Below are 18,078 nucleotides of genomic sequence, written 5' to 3' on the forward strand. Positions count from 1 at the left end.
GAGGATTGGCCCTGTGGCTTATAGATTGGCATTACCGGAAGAGCTAGCCCGAGTGCACAACGTGTTTCATGTTTCGATGCTACGGAAGTATATTGCAGACCCCTCACACGTACTCGAGAGTCCTGACATAGAATTAAGGGAAGACCTTTCGTATGTGGAGCAACCAGTGCAGATTTTGGATCGCGAGGAGCGGGTGCTACGTAACAAGACTATTCCTCTAGTTAAAGTTTTATGGCGGAACCATTTAGTCGAGGAAGCAACGTGGGAGCCCGAAGCGCAGATGCGTGATCAGTATCCTTATCTGTTCCAGTGACGTGCAGAATTTCGAGGGCGAAATTCTTATGAGAGGGGAATGTTGTAACACCCCGTCCCGAATCACATTGGAATTCGTGCATGTTGACCGAGGTTGACCGTTGACCAAGTGGGTCAAAAGTTGACTTTTTGTTCCAGTTGAAATTTTTAGTTGACCATGGTACCATGGCGAAGTGCATGATGCCCGGAGTTCGTAGACTAGTAGCACGTCGAAAACGGAGCTACGGTTTGAAAATTATGGGCAAAACAAGTCGAGGTGCAAAATGTCCAAAAGGTGCCGGGAGTTGACTTTTTGTTGTTGTGTAATTTTGTTTTGACTCTTGTATGGTTGTAAAGTACTCGTCAATACGAGTTCATAGACTAGCGGCATGCTTAAATTGGACATCTGGTTAAAAAGTTATGGACGTTTGAAGTTCGTCGGATACCATAATATTTTATTATATCTGTGTCACCACCTGATTGGTCCACTTGGATGAACAGTATCACCCACGGTGGCTTTTATTTGGCAAAAACGCCGGGGAAGAGAAAGAAAGAGAGAGGAGAGAGAGAGAGAAAGAGAGACGACCGGCCGCCGGAATCGTCCAATTTTTCGGCCGACCCTTGCTACACACACCGGCCAGACGGGAGCGCCTTCCCATTTCTGGCCAAACCCCAAAATCTCACGACCGTCAATCGCCAGACGCGCCCAGATTGAGCTGGCGAAGCTCGACGGCGATTTTCCCCTCCACCGCAGTTTGACCCGTTTTCGGCCACTTTTAAGCCACACGCGCCTGACCGGTCCCTCACCCGTGGAAATTCCGGCCTACCCACCAAATTTCAGGATCGGAGCGTTTTCCGGTGAGGCAGCGAAAATCTTCAAAACCCGATCTCTCCGCCGTCCGGCCTTCGTTTGCCTCATCGCCGGTCCCGTTGGAATCCTCTCCCCTCGATCTACAAAACCGCCAAAAATCTCAGCCAACGGCCACCGCACTCGCCACCGTTGGCGATGGTTGCCGGTGACCGCGGTGGCTCGCCGGAAGTCACTATTCCGGCGAGTACCCAGTTGCACCGCAGGTCCCTGTCCACTGATTCCGACCTCTTGAATCCAAATCTGGCATCCTTTTCCTCCAATTCGCGACGGTTTGGGAGAATTGAGGAGTCGAACCCCGAAAGCTTTCCGACGAGATTCCGGCCACCTCGGGTCCGATTTCCGGAAAGTGAGACCGAATCCGTGATCCTCATCACTCAAGCTTCGATTCAGTATATCACTCGTAATTTTTAGTTGTCGTTTGTGTTCGCTCCCCGGGTACCCATTTGGGAGTTAACCAATCAAAATATTAATATATTTGGTTGGTGTACTGTGGATGTTTTAGGTGCGCGTGCGAGTAGTGGAGTTGATCCTGTGGAGGATCTTAGTTGATATATGCGCTTAAGGTGAGCCCACCTTTAAAAATATTTTGGGGCAATTAATTATATTTAATTGGTGTTTATTTGATATTTGAATTATGCTCAAGTGGTGCGATTTAATTATTATTTTATGGTGATTTAATTTTAATTATTATGCATGAGTAAGGTATTTTCAGTAATAAATCGTATGTGGTTTTAAATATTATTTTTGGGCATAATTGGTTTAAATATTTTATGAAAATATTTGTTTAAAGTGGTGGTTTAATTTTTATAATTATGCCCATGGTATTTTATTTGTTGGACCTCGTATTACGAGAAAAATTATGGTTTTATTGGTTATCGATGTTTTCATACCGGTTTGTTAAATGAAAATATGTGGGATGGTAAGTGTGAAAATTTGGTATATTTTCCACGGTAATTTTGGAAAGAACGGTACGATTGATTTAATAATTATTTTAGACGCATTCATACAGTATTGGTGTTCTGGTGTATGTATATGTGGTTAGCGCGCAAGTATTATGTCTTCCGTGAGCTGCCATTGGACTGTGGGCAGGCAAGTTTGATATTGGCCACAGCCGCCCCCTCCTTGGCCGGGATGACGGTTTCAGCAGCGGTACTGTCAGGACGCCGAAGTGCCGTTTGCAAGTTTCTCTCTTTAATCTCTCTGTTAGTCGGTGGTCAGGATGCTGGGTATCAGAGGGCATCACCGGTATATGATGTGGTGCGTCAAGTGTAAATTTTCAGATAAAGTTCCAAACCCCAAAGTGTTCAAAAGTTATTTATTATATTTATTTACACTTTAATTACATTGGGGTATTTATTTATTTATTGTGTATTAAATTGTTTGATCCCTTGGTTTTCGGAAAATACGAATATCGGGTTTTGTGAAAATGTTTTAAAAAGGAAACATTTCCAACGGAGTGGTTAGTGAGAGTTTTAAGGGAAATTATTATTTCCAACTGCTATTATTTATTTACCTATTTAATTGCCGGTATTACTTAAATTCCCTTATTTGTATTATTATTATTGTTAATATTAAAGGTGTTCAGTAGCTAAGGTACCTCACTGAGATGATTAGCATCTCACGTTTTTAAATTCTGTTTCCTTAGGTGCAAGGGGTGGTAGACTTCCTTCTGGAGCGAACCAATTCTCCGCCGCTATCGTGTCTCGAGAAGTACTTTTGTACTCGTCCATTTCAATTGTATTATTTCTTTCATCTTTGTTGTATTTTCTATTGAATAGCACTTCATGAAGCTCTGTATACTATTCTGGACACTTATGTTTTAATTATGTACTGGATTGCTGTTATTGTTGTGAAGTGCTGTAAATTGTGGTATCAATTTGTAGTATTGTGGGAGGAATAAGGGGATGAATATAGAAGTGTGTTTTCAGTGCAAGTAATTTTTGGTAAGTCCTACCTTTAGGGGAGGTGCTGTCGGATTTTCCGTTGGAAGGTTCGATGGTATTTCCCTGGGATCAGGGCTTGTCTAGAGTTCCGGGGAGGAATTCTGTCCCAAACAGAAATTTCTCTAAGAAAAAACTCTTATATATATATATATATTCATATGTTAAAGCTTTAAAAATAGAAAAGACAGAAGTGCTTTTTTTTTTTTTTTTGGGGTACGAAGTGCATCCTTAAAATATCGTTATCTATTTTGTACTTTGCCTTAGACTCTTGCCTTGTCTATGAACTAAATGTTTTGTCAATTAAAATAAAATTTATGCCATCCTAGCTAATAAATTTCGAAAAATTTAGCCTTGTAAATTGCCTGAAAATGAAATAAATTATAAAAAATTATAAAGATATATAGCTATACAAAATTTCGTGTGGTTAATTTCACTAAATTCGTCTCTTAATGTGAAAAGTATAATTGTGTTAATATAATATAAAAAGAATATTCAAAAGGCTGTAAAGGTTTGAAGGGGAAAATTTCATTTAGGGCTCTTCAGTTTTGCTTTAATTTTCAATATCCATGTGTCATTTTTACCAATTAAAGGCAAGAATTATATTTTAACAATATAATTTTATCATAAAATATTGATTCTTAACTTTGTCTCTAACTATTAAAATAACAAATGGGAACTGATAAATAAATTTATTTTGATTGATATAAAAAATTAAAGATAGATTAATAATGATAATTTTTCAAAAATTTGAGATCTAAATGTAATTATAATAAAATTAAAAGAGTCTAAAATGAATTACTTTGCCTAGTTCAACTGAAAATACCTGGAAGTGCATAGCTTTTTTTATTTTATTTTATTTTATTTTGGTTTTGGGTAAGAAGATGTGCATACTTAAAAAAATATTATCTATTTTGTACTTTGCCTAAGAATCTTGCCTTGTCTATGAACTAAATTTTTCTTAATTAAAATAAAATTTATGCCATCCTAGCTAATAAATTTTAAAAAAAATTAGCCATATAAATTGCTTGAAAATGAAATGAAATGTAAAAAAATTATATAAAGATATATTGTAACATCTCACATCGGTTGGAAAGGGGAACGAAACATGGCTTATAAGCGTGTGTATATCTTTCCCTTCAAGAGGCCTTTTTCTGTGATCTACCGTTGTACTGGGGTCAGGAAGAGCAAAACAGTATCGGCTGGATCCAAAACGGACAATATCTTGATGCGGGTGGTCTGAACTGTTACATAATACCCTAATAATAAAAAAATAATAATAAAAAATTAAAAACATCAATTTTTTATTTAATATAAAATTAATAAAATAATAGTAAAAATAGAGTTATTAATAGCTTAGATCTGTGTTTTCTTCTTAATTCTTTTAAAATCACATTGGGAAATGTATAGCAGATAGATTGGACTCTGCACATCTCTGCACTGCCCAATGCTTTTCTTCTCTTCCCTATGCTTTTCTTCAAACTTTTCTCCTCTCTTTTCTCTTTCCAGTTCCACCATGGAAACTTAGCAGGCAGGAAACTCTGTTCTTTCTCTTTATGCCATGGATGCTCGAATCCTTTATTTAATATCTCTTTTCTTTTCTTTTTATATCTCTTTTCCGTCTCTATTATTTTTTCTTCTCTTTATCAATGATTTTCTCTCTTTTTTTTTTCTCCTCCATGGATAGATTCCTTATTTTTTTCATGGAAGTTCTGTAGATGTTGGTTGTTGTGAAACAGCCGCATCCATTTTTCCCATGGCATATCTGGAACGGATTCTGCACCCGTATCCGTGTTGTGTCATGTCGACACAGATGCTTAGGTGATTTTGACAAGTCCGAGCATCACAGATATATATATATATATATATATATCTATCTCGTTATTATAATCTATTTGTTTTTTTATATTTTATCAAAAGGAAACACTGCACAAAAATCTCAATACCTTTATTATTTTTTTTTTAAAGGCATGAAACTGGTGGAAAATAAAATAATAAAATTTATTCAAAACTTTTTATTTTTATGGTTTTGCTCAATAAAATTGTTGTTTGTAATATGTACTTTGAATATTAAAATTAAAAAGTGGGTTTATATTAATTTAGATGGTTCACTACAACAACTCTCTACCATCTTCAATTTGTTTTTATATCCATAAACATAGACTAATATACTCCTATACAAAGCTAAAAGTAAACCATCCTCCATCTTGTCTAGCTAGAAAGAGAATGAGAGAGATAACCATGGAAATCCAAATCAGCTGAGGAGGAATAATATCAGAGGCCATGCCTGTATAACTCATTTGTTAGAGCTATCCAAGAAGCTCGCTCAGAAATTTCCACATCCTTTTTTGTTCTTTTCCTGTAAATTTCAATTCCATCAACCCAAAATTGTTTCTGGTCCAAACTTTTCCAATTCTATTCAACTAACAGAGCTTCATCTTCCATCACTACCTGACGGCAGCAGGTGAAGTTGACACTATTAAAGTGACATTAATTTTAATAAATCTTCTTTCCACTTTATAAATTATATTAATATTTTGAAATAAAGTTGTTGTGATCAATTTTGTAAGATTGTGCGAGAAAGCAATAATTAGGATGAAATATTAAAAAATTGCTTTGATTATAAGGATCTCGATAGATTCTAAACTTTTGCTATAATTATATTTAGATTCTAAACTTTTTAGTTTTCTATATCTATCAAAATAGACTTATTTATTAATTTGTATCATTTAGTTAAAGGCAAACATTAACTTAAAAACTGTCTTTTGTGATTAAATTATATTGTAAAAATATAATTTAACTGGTAAAAATTGATACATAAGAGGTTAATGATAGTTTTTCAAAATCATGGAATCTAAAAATTAAGACAAATTTAGCGAAATTAACCATGGAAACTTTTGTATAACTATATATGTAACAGCTCATACCACCCGCATCAAGATATTGTCCGCTTTGGACCCGGTCCACACGGTTTTGCTCTTCCCAACCGATGTGGGATGTTACAATCTACCCTCCTTAGGGCCCCCCTTATCCAACCGATGTGGGATGTCACACGCTTATAAGCCATGCTTCGTTTCCCTTTCCAACCGATGTGGGATGTTACAATCTACCCTCCTTAGGGCCCAGCGTCCTCGCTGGCACACCGATCCGAGTCCGAGTCCTGCTCTGATACCACTGTAACACCACTGTAACAGCCCAGACCACGCGCATCAAGATATTGTCCGCTTTGGGCCCGGCCAGTACGGTTTTGGTAACACCACTGTAACAGCCCAGACCACGCGCATCAAGATATTGTCCGCTTTGGGCCCGACCGCACGGTTTTGCTCTTCCCGACCCCAGTACAATGGTGGGTCACAGGAAAATGCCTTTTGAAGGAAAAAGTATCCACACACTTATAAACCATGCTTCGTTCCCTTTCCAACCGATGTGGGATGTTACATATTAACTGTGAAAAAATATAATATTTAAAGGGATTAAAATGCCCATATCACTAAACAAATATCATTTCAAACGTACTCCGCATCCATATTTAAATTTTGAATATTTATTATTCATATTCCCGTATCTTAAATTTTAAAAATTTATAAATCGAACTTTTAGATATGTCTCCGTATCTTCCGACTCCCGCACCCAAGTCTGAGCAACATAGATATATATATATATATATTTATATCTACTATCCATACAAATTTTGTTTATTAGATTCTCAAAATATAAAGTTTCATATCAATTAAGTTACATAAATTCATACAATCTGTAAAAGTTCTTTTACAACCTCTTCAATCAATTGCTCACCTTTTCTATTTATGTCGTCACTCATTTCCTTTGCTTTCCTTAGAATACCCTCGCCTGTTTTGTCAATCAACACATGTTTGATGACTTCTGCTACATTTTCCCTTCGAAGACCACCATTAATGTTCCTCTCAACCTCCAAACCAATCCCACACTCCTCTATTAGTCTAGCATTCCATGGCTGTTCATATTGTATTGGAGTTGCTATAATTGGAACACCAAATTTGATGCTCTCAGTGAGTGAACCCCATCCACAGTGACTCACAAACCCACCAATGCTTGAATGGTTTAGAATCTTCAATTGTGGTGCCCAATTCTCAACGATCAAGCCATTTTCTTTTACCCTTTCCAAAAATCCATTTGGAAGAGCTTCTTCAAGCTTCACTTTTCCTCCCTCAGGAAACCTAATAACCCAAATAAAATTCACCTTGCTAAGCTCCAACCCATGAGCCACCTCCTCCAAATCTTCCTTGGAGAGATAACACTCACTTCCAAACGACACGAACACCGTCGACGCCTTCTCTTTCTTGTTGAGCCAGTTGATGATGTGCATGCCTTCTTCATCATCGTTGCTGGTGTTTGGAACAAGAACACCGGTTGGGACAACCTTCTTGCCTAAAAGAGCAGAGAGATAATCTATGTATTTCCCTTCAAGCTCTTCAAAGGACTTTATCAAAATGATATCCCGAGATTTTTCATACAATCGGAAAATAGTTTCATAGTCAGTAACAGAAATTTCAAGGATTGTGGAAATCTTGGCATCCATATCATCTGGGAAGATTTGGGGATATGGATATTCATGATCACTTTTTTTCTTGGCGCGATGAATCAAACAAGTGATAAAGGTTGCTCCTGTATTAACAAAGGCAACAGATGGAATATTCAAGGAAGAAGTTAAATCAGGCACCCATGGTGAAAAAACTTCATAGATGACTAAATCTGGTTTGAGGGTTTCAAGGATGTTGGATAAGTTAGGCTTCGCCATGCCCAAAGCTCTGTGAAGAGTGGGCAAGAGATGGAGTGGGAGGCCTTTGGTTGTGTGGTGGTGAGGAGGGAGATCAGGAAGTGATGGAAGATGTAGCTCAACTAGTTCTATAGAATTTGGAAATTTTGGATCAGAAACAAGTTTGGGCTTGATGGAATTGAGATTTACAGGAGTAGAACAGAAATATATGTGGAAATTTTTTTGAGTGAGCTTCTGGGCTAGCTCTAGCAATGGAGTTATGTGACCATGAGCTAACCATGGAAATATTAGAACTCTGAGATTATTTCTCAGTTGGTTTGGATCTCCCATGGTGTTCACTCTCTGTGTCAAGCTAGCCAAGATAGAGGATGGTATAATTTTTGCTTTGTTTGGGAGTATAGTAGTTTGTGTTAGTATAAAATACAAACAGAAGATGGTAATGGCAAAGAGTTGCCACAATTTTTTTTATTTTTTTATTTTTTTTTGTTTTTGCCCTTTTCCCTCATGTGTGACCGACGATTCATTTAAATTAATATACTTTTGCGCCAGCCTTCATGTTATTGTCAAAGTTAAAAGTACATAACCAATTACAATTTCTTTTTTGACCAAAATATATATATAAAAATAAAAAGTTTCAACAATTTGTTATTTTATTTTCATGCCAGTTTCATGCTTTCTTTTCTTAAAAAAACTATTTGGCTATTCTCTTTTACCGACGTTTCCTCCCTCGGTCATATAACAAGGTGCACACTAATCCATGTCTACAACACGAAAAACAAATTATTATTATTATTAATTTTATTTTTTCCAAACCTGGCCTCCACATAGAACAAAACAGAACAATTCACGACTCCTGAAATCCCAACACACAGTAAAACACTAAAGCTTGCCCAATATGGCAAGCCTCCTAATTTCTGTGAATCATAGAAAAATAAATCAAAATCCAGTTGCAAGAAATGAGATGAAAAAAAAAAAAAATAAATCCAGTTGAAAAAATTGGGATGAAAGTAAAGCAAACAACCAAAATCATCTTCTGGAAACATTGGTTGTTGTCTATCTTAGAACAGTCTCTTTCTCCTCGATGTTTATATTAAATTTCAAAAACATTTCATTCAAAGTCCCTGAGAGATCACAAGCCACAATTGAGTTGAATATTGAAAACCCATAGAGCAAATGAAACAAAAAAACTCACAAACAACTCCAAAAATTTCAGTGCTAATGTCCACAACCTGATCAAAGAACAGTTTCCCTTTTTTTTTTTTTTTTTTTGAAAAAAAAAAAAAACCAAAGCCTTCTTCCACTAGAAAAATCAAGAATGCTATTCTTCAAAAGTGGTCAAAACTCCATGAAAACAAACCCCCTTTCTATTTATATATATATATATATATATATATAAAAGCGAAATAATCTCGAACATTTAATTTGGTAGGGTACATAATAAATACCCATCTTTTTTAAATAGGTTTGGGTCTATTCTTAAATTCCACGTAATATTTATTTTCTTCTCGATTCTTTCAACTGGGGTTTTGATTCCTCTTTCTTTGATTTACAGAAATTGGGAGGCCAGGTTTCAACCAAAAAAAAAAAAAAAAAAAAATAGAAAAGAGAGAAGAAAACGGATGGAGAAAATGGGGGGGAAAGAGGGGAAGAAGATCCCCATCCCAAAAAAAGAAGGTTTGGTTTTACTGTTGAATGTTATGGTTGTAGAATTACTTAGTGAATTTTTATCATTCAACTAATTCAAAGGAAATTCAATTTGGTCTTTGTAATAGCACAAATAAAATTCGTGCTGAAATGTTAAATATAAATTTGGTGCATCCAATTGAACATTGATTTTTTAAATTAAAAATTTAATATTAAAATGTCAATCCTTTTAAAACTATTATTTAAATTATTGCATGCCATATTCTTTTTTTTTTTTTTTTTTCAATGAATCATGGCATATTATTCCTACTCCATTTAGTAAGGCATGGTATTTTTCATTTAAAAGTGACACATCATACATGATATTTATCTAATTTATTTCATGGGTCACGTGTTCAGCTTTCTTTGGTGAGAGTGATGAGAGTGGACCGCACTATAATATGCTATAATATGTTGGGACATGTCGCTCAAGAATTTCACGAATCGTGTAAAACTTATGTTTTTATTTACTTTTTTTTTTTCCCTTTAATATTATTAATGTCATTAATTTTTTAATGTTACTTAAGTAAGACCAATAAAATGATGGAACCACCTTCAATTTCTTTTTCGCATGCACTTAATTTATATAAATAGATAGTAGCATATTAATTTGTCCCATGTACAAAGACCGTTTGTAGATTTATATCCCAAGAATTTGTCATTTTTTTTAATTTTTTTTTTCTCTTTGGCCGGCTAATACAGGAATTGAGAGACGACTAAAATAAGTCAAGGCAATTAATTAAATAAGGTGAATATTATCATTATGTTTCCCAATCCAAAACCGAGCATATTATAAAGTATTTTAGATATACAGCTTGGACTTGGCCAACCTAAATGTTAATAATTGTTAAAAGAGACAATTGTTAAAAGAGACGTATAAGTTTTATATATTTACATGTTAAAATATTGAAAACCGACAATACCTCCAGTTCCAAGGCGCCTAGAAGTGCAAAATTTGTTCTCTCATACTTAAATAGTTTTCATTTGGTAATATCATAAATAAATAGTTCCTTTTTTAGATGAAATGATCATATTTATATAAGTAATTCTGTTTATACTACAAAATATGCTAGTACTATAATTTTAATGATTTTTTAGTATTCCAATAATACTCATAGATAAAAGTGTTAAATAGCCTTGAATATTAAATAAAAAGAAAAGAAGAGGAAAAGTAGAAATTACTAGATATAATGCAACCGGATATTTATTTTTTATTTTTTATTTTTACAATTAGGCTATAATATCTTTTTACTATTTAGGAAAAACATAAAGCCTAACTATATTGATGATTTAGGAAAAATAAAATAAATTAAGTGACTATCGTAAAAGTATGGCTAATAATTCTATCAATCAAAATTTATATAGGATGTGATACAGAAGCTGTTTATATGGCTAATAATTCTATCAATCAAAATTTATATAGGATGTGATATAGAACCTATCTATATAATAAACAGTGTTTATTAACAATTATTTTCCAATGAATTTTGTTCACAATGGAATTAAACGATGATGATGTGTAATTTTTTGGGTAATGTTTAATTATTTTTCAATGGGTCTGCTTTTTCTACTTCCTTTTATTTCCATATTACAAACTCGGATATACAGAAAGTGATGTGTGGGTAGGATTCTAATCTGTTCAAAACAAAAGAAGAGAAAAAAAATAAATTGGAAAAGAAAAAAACAAATAAGATGCAGACCATATGTAGAGTGAATGAAAATAAAAATAAAAATAAAAAATTAAAGAAAAGAGATGAGCTGGTGGAGAAAAGGACGGAGAGAAGGCGGTTTCTGATCTTGCAAAGATTTATGGAATGGAGGGTCTCTGCAAGTGGTGGAGTTAAAAGAGCAGCTACCGGAACTAAGAAAACCGTGGTTTGCAATTTGGGATTGGACCCACAAAAAAAAAAGAAAAAAAGAAAAAAAAAAGAAAACTCTTTTTTTTTTTTTTTTTCCTTCAAAATTTGTTCGATCTCTTTTTTTCTACTTTTAAGTTTTTTTTGGAAACCATAAATCAAATGTAGCTTCAGAAAAGGAAGAAGAAGAAAGAAAAAAACAATTTTAAAAACAAGCAGTGTAGTTTACATGCTTAATATAAGAATAAGAAGAAAAAAATTGATTTTCTTGACTTTATTGTCTTATTTCATTAAAGTTATTAAGGAAACTATGAGTAGTAATGTATGCATGTTAAATTTTAAATTATACACGGTAAAATAGATACAAATTATTAGAACATCTAGCAAAAATAAATTTTGTAGTAGATATGTATTTATCGTAGTGCACCAAATATGATTTGTAGTATTATATAAAATCACCCTACTTATATAGTTGTACAGCCATACCTCCTTCATTTGTGGACCCGAAGTTAAATAATTTTACAATATTTTAGTTGGTTGTGAGTAGTTATTGGTTGTGAGTAGTTATTAACCAAAGTTTTAAGGCCTTATCATCCGATTTCATATTATCAAATAATTTTTAAAACATTTTTTGTTTTTGGCTGTGCCCCCAGGCCTTCCCCTCCCCAAGACTCGAACCAGCGTCCATTGACCTGACTGTGGTTTTATGATCACCGAGCTCCCATGCGAGTCTATAATAATTTTTAAAACATTTAATTATAAAATAATGATTATCTTATAATTTTATACTGTGTATAATCTTCATTTATAAAAAAAAGTAATATTTAAAATCAAGTTATTTTAAAAAGTTAAATGTTCTTCATATATATGTATATATATATATATATATATATATATATATATATATCTTATTTTCTTTGAAAATAAATAAAACAAGCATAAAATTAAATTATTTATTTTATTGATATAAGTAAAAATATGTTAGAAGAGAAAAATACCATAAAAAATATAAAAATGTAAGTTTTTTTTTTTTTAAAGCATAATATAAAATGCTAAGTTGCTAGCAATCATGTATAAAAAGTAATAGATTTTTACTTTCTTATTTGTCAATGTGATGATAAAATACTTTAATAGTCAGTCGTATATTCTATAAAAAAATTAATTTAGATTAAACAATTATAACATATATAATTTAGTCACCTCTACGTAACCATTTAATTTCCTTTATATAATTACTCTATTATTTCAACTGTTTTAATTATACGTAATAGATAATTAGAAACTCTATATGATAGTCATGAAAACTAAATAAAATATGGGAGTCAAATATGTAAAATACAAAATAACCGTATAAAATATATATGATAAAAATAAAAATAAAAAAGTCCAGTGGTCGTGGCCCCTCAAGCCAAAGTGTAGTTACATCATTGTGTGTCACGGTCCTACATTTTTTATAGCGGAAATAGACCGTGCGGCACCAAAACTCTCTAATCAAAGCCAGCCTTCTCACTATCCGAGTTCATATAATGACCCATCTGATATCAATTGTACGCCCCTGAGGTTCACCAATGAGAACTATTCTCGCGAGTCTCACACATAGGTGACTATGATTGCTTCCCGGCATCACAGCTATTAGCCTAGACGCTTGCTTCATCTATAGGTTCTCATAGTCATCAAGGCTCATGCCGCCCAACAAGCTAACCCCGATGGCCTCACGCCCACTCAGTAGCTTGCAGCTCGACCTTGTACCAAGATCTAGCCAGCAACCCAACTCTCCATTCGGGCCTTGGTCCATACACATCTTGAATAGCATATGACCTTGGAACATGCATGCCAGCATCGTGCTAACATGCCACCCAAGGTAGCAATACAAGATCGGAAGCCCACATATGAATGCCACCCGATGGCACGATGTCACCCCATTTGTACCTATTTAGCTTCCGACCCCTCCCCCCCCCCCCCCCCCCCCTTTGAGCGAGGCAGAACTCGAGCCCTCTCTCAATGGCACATTTGTCACAACCTTGTAACAAAGGCCTACATGTGTTCGTGGCATAGCCGATAGAAAATGGCATAGCAAATGCTACACTCAGCCTCTAGCACAGGAGTGACACGCAATACCAGCTCATAGCCCCTACTGGTACTGTCCTTGGGACTTCATGTCCCTTGGAGACATAAGCCCACCTCCATGGCATTTTATGCCTGCCCCATAGCTTGCCATCCCCCATGGAAGGCTCGCTTAGCCCAAGCTCGAAGCCGGAGTCGGGGCCGTGGAGAGCTAGACATGGATCACCCCTCTAAATAGCTTATTTAGTCATTTCCTTTTTGGCAACAACAGATGTCACTTTGTGCGAGGAATCATAATGAGGTTTTCTCTAGCAAACCTTCATATCTTGGCTCGCTATTCGACATGCACCATCCTAGTGACATTCTTAAAAGATTCTCATGGCCCGGGATCGAAGATCCCTACCTTCAAATATTTACAAAAATGTCATTAGACCATTCCAAAGGTGCATACCATCACACTATGCATCTATGACCTTACTAGTTAAGTTTGGCCATTTGGACATAGGTTTTTGCACACCACCATGTCTCTAAATTATTGTTCTTTATTATGTAATTACGTTTTAAATTCATAGAAAGAAAAAAAACTCTTTTAAATTCAAAGAAAAAAAAATTCTTACAGTGCCAACCAAACTAAAGTTGTTGTTAATTAAAATCCAATTATGTAATACTCGCTCAAATTTTTTTTGAATAATTTGGCCATGTACATTGCTGAAAAAATGAAATAAAATTGCACAAAAATATTTGTAAAGACAGTTATATAAATAACTTTTGTTTGGTTAATCTCACTAAATTCATCTATAAATTATAAAAAGTATAATTTTGCTTATTTGATAGGAAACGAGCATTTCAAAGGGCAATAAGAGGTTCATAATTTACATGCACATGGTAAAATGTAAAACAAGTAAGAAGATACAAAAGCAATGCAAACAACAACAAAAAAAGTCCACATATAGGTCAATTATTCACATCCTGGTCAATCTTTTAATATTTCATACTAGTTAATGTTTTCTCTCGCACAATCTTACAAAACTGATCAGATAGGTAACTAGGCTTTACATTAAAAAATTAAATACAAGTTTTAAAAGTGAAAAAATGCTTTATTACTTCAAATGTCATTTACACTATGCTAAGCATATTATCATTAATATATCCATCCTGTTGGCTTGATTTTATTATGATAAAAATAATAATCATCAATAATGTTACCAAACTTAGTATAATAATCTGATGCAGACAAATTTTATTGGACTCTCACAAGTTGCACAACTAAGTTACATTAATAATTCACAAAAGGTGTAAAAGTTCTTTCACCACCTCATCAATAATCTCTCCATCAGCTTTTCGTTTTATATTATTACTCATTTCTTTTACTTTCCTTCGAATATCATCCCCAATTTTTTCCATCACCACTTGTTTGATAACTTGTGCTATATTTTCCCTTTGAAGACCACCATTTATGTTCGCCTTAACCTCCAAACCAATCCCACACTCCTCTACAAGTCTAGCATTCCATGGCTGTTCAAATTGCATTGGAGTTGCTATAATCGGAACACCAAATTTTATGCTCTCGGTCAGTGAACCCCATCCACAATGACTCACAAATCCACCAATGCTTGAATGGTTTAGAATCTTAATTTGTGGTGCCCAATTCTCAACAACCAATCCCTTGTCTTCTACACTTTCTAAAAACCCATTCGGTAGAGCTTCTTCAAGTTTCATTTTTTCTCCCTCTGGGAACCTAATAGCCCATATAAAATTTGCCTTGCTAAGCTCCAATCCGTGAGCCATCTCCTCCATGTCTTCCTTAGAGAGATAACACTCACTTCCAAAGGACACGAACACTGTCGACCACTTTTCTTTCTTGTCAAGCCAGTTGATGATGTCCATGCCTTCTTCATCATCATTGATGGGGTCTGGAACAAGGATTCCCACTGGGACAATCTTCTTGCCTAAAAGAGCAGTGAGATAATCTATATATTTCCCGTCGAGCTCTTTAAAAGACTTCATCAAAATGATATCACCGCAACTTTCATAGAATCGCATAATAGTTTCATAGCTTGTTGAAGCACTTTCAAGGGCTATGGTGATTTTTTTTTTCCATAGAATCAGGGAAGATTTGTGGATATGGGTAGTCATGATAACCTTTGTGCTTGCAACGATGAATCAAACAAGAGATCAAGTTGGCTCCACTAATAACAAAAAGAACAGATGGAATATTCATAGAAGAAGCTACAAGGGGTACCCATGGTGGGAAAAAATCATGGATAAGCAAATCAGGCTTTAGGGTTTCAAGGATATTGGAGAAATTTGGCCTTGACATGTCCAAAGCTTTATGGAGGAATGACAAGAGGTGTGGAGGGAGGCCTTTGGTTGTGTGGTGGTGAGGTGGAAGCTGAGGAAGCGATGGAAGATGAAGCTCCACTAGTTCTATACAAGTTGAGTATTTTGGATCAGAGAAAAGTTTAGGTTTAATGGAATTGAGATTTACAGGAGTAGAACAAAAATAGATGTGGAAATTTCTTTGAGTAAGCTTCTTGGCTAGCTCTAGCAATGGAGTTATGTGACCATAAGCCAACCATGGAAATATTACAACTCTGACGATCATATTTCTCTGCTTATTATCTTCCATGGTGATCTCTCTCTCTCTCTCTATTTCTATTTCTATAGCCTATATAATAGAGGCTGGCTAACTTTTAGTTAATGTTTATATGTGTGTGTGTGTGTGTGTATATAAAACAAATAGAAGATAGTAGTGGTTGTTTCTCTAGTGGCCAACCGGCAATTTAAATTAAGGAGAATTCATCTTGGATTATTTTACGGGTATGTTGAGATGTGAAATTAGTTTTTGGATTTAAATAATTTTAAATAGAATCTGCTGTATCTTTATAGAATTTCGTATACCACTAACCTTATTTACACCAACAATAAGGTTTGTGTGTGGTGTGGATTTACATATATTTTTATAGTACGGAAGTCCGTAAATATGATAATTTTTTAATAAACCGTAGTTGTTATGGATATCCATATAATAAAAATATATGAATATTCACACCACAAAATATATATATATATGTTTTTGTGTGTGTGTGTGTGTTATTTTCAATGTATATGAACGGTTTGGATTAGGACGATCGAGCAAACATTGTTAGTTCTATTAAAAATAAATAGTAGGCAACCTGGTCAATAAGCTCTCTTTCTTTATTGGGCAAAAAATATAAAAATAGACAACAGAATGAACCGCAAATCGGAATTAATAAATAAAAAAGAAAATGAAAATGAAAAAGAAAAAAAAAAGAGTATATTCTTGCATATGTTATTTATTTGGGTACCCCAAATCCATTACTTTACATTTCACAAAACAGTAGTAAAATTAAGTTCTATTCACAACCCAAAAAAAAGGAGCATTAAAATTTATTTTACCCTCTCTTCGTCCTCTTTTCTTTCAATGTTGTCTTCTTCTTTTTTTTTTTTTTTTTTTTGGCCTCCCGAATTCCCTCCCTAATTTTCTCACCCATTGTTACACAAAGCAGTAAAATATCTTAGATCTTTCGACTTGGTCAAGCTATAACGTGTTCGTAATTTCTTAAATAGACGACGTACGTGTAAGTTTTATAGATTAATTTTTCATGTTAAAACATTTGAAAACTGAAAATATACCTTGAGTTCCAAATTGCCTAGAAGTGCAAAATTTCGTTTTCATTTGTGGAGTACCTGAAGTTAAATAATTTAAAAAATATTAGAATATTTTATTTGGATGTGAATTGCTACCATATTATTATTTATTATTCATAAAAAGAAATCATAATATTATTTTATTATCCAATTCATCTTAGCTAACAAATTTTGTTTTTGTTTGTTTTGTTTTTTGTTTTTTGTTTTTTGTCTTTTTGTTTTTGTTTTCGTTTTTGAGAAATTAAAACTCAGGACGTTATTTGAGGAATTAATAGCTCTACTGCCACCGACGGACTCACAGCCGGCCATGCCCCCTCCCCGTACCTACTAAATTTTTGTTTCTGTTTTTGTTTTTTGCTTTTTTGTTTTTTCTTTCTATTTTTTAATATTTTATGTGTACTTACCTTTATGCTCCCAAGTTTATAACTGTGCCCCCTTTCAAGTTTTGTGTTTCCAATTTTTTCTTTTTTTCTTTTTAATGTGTATTTACTCTCATTTTTCCGAGTATATAACTATGCCCCTAATGTTTTCCTTCTAGTATGTCTAATCAAGGTTCAAAAAATCAATATCGATGTAAATATAAAGAATTTAAAATATGAAAATTTTCATAAAAATATCGAAAAATATCGAATATCGATAAAAAATTATAAAAATTGAAAAAAATTTGTTTTAAAAAGTGAAAATTTTTATGGAAACTTTAGAATTAGCTTATTTGATCCATTGATTATCAAATTGATTATAAAACTTTCTAAAATATTGAATGGATGTTATATTATTCTTAGTGAATTGATTTATATAAGCATTAATGATCATAGATGAATTATTATTAATAAAAATATATCAAAAAATACATATATGATAAAATTATTTATTAACTAAAATATATAAAATGATTAGTACAATTATATTATAGTTCATAAATGTCATCTTAATACCACATAGAAC

The 18,078-nt window shown here is 33.8% G+C and overlaps 1 protein-coding gene and 1 pseudogene across 1 annotated transcript; both read right to left on the reverse strand.

Moving 5' to 3' along the window:
- Positions 1 to 6,781: 6,781 nt before the first annotated feature.
- Positions 6,782 to 8,372, reverse strand: LOC107412986 (UDP-glucosyltransferase 29-like). The gene has a single exon (XM_048470349.2). The coding sequence runs from the start codon at positions 8,186 to 8,188 to the stop codon at positions 6,848 to 6,850; it is 1,341 nt and encodes a 446-aa protein (XP_048326306.2). The 5' UTR covers positions 8,189 to 8,372; the 3' UTR covers positions 6,782 to 6,847.
- Positions 8,373 to 14,745: 6,373 nt separating this feature from the next.
- LOC107412977 (UDP-glucosyltransferase 29-like) lies at positions 14,746 to 16,096 on the reverse strand (annotated as a pseudogene).
- Positions 16,097 to 18,078: the final 1,982 nt, after the last annotated feature.

This window comes from Ziziphus jujuba, chromosome 8 (assembly GCF_031755915.1).
Source record: "Ziziphus jujuba cultivar Dongzao chromosome 8, ASM3175591v1".
Lineage (NCBI taxonomy): Eukaryota > Viridiplantae > Streptophyta > Magnoliopsida > Rosales > Rhamnaceae > Ziziphus > Ziziphus jujuba.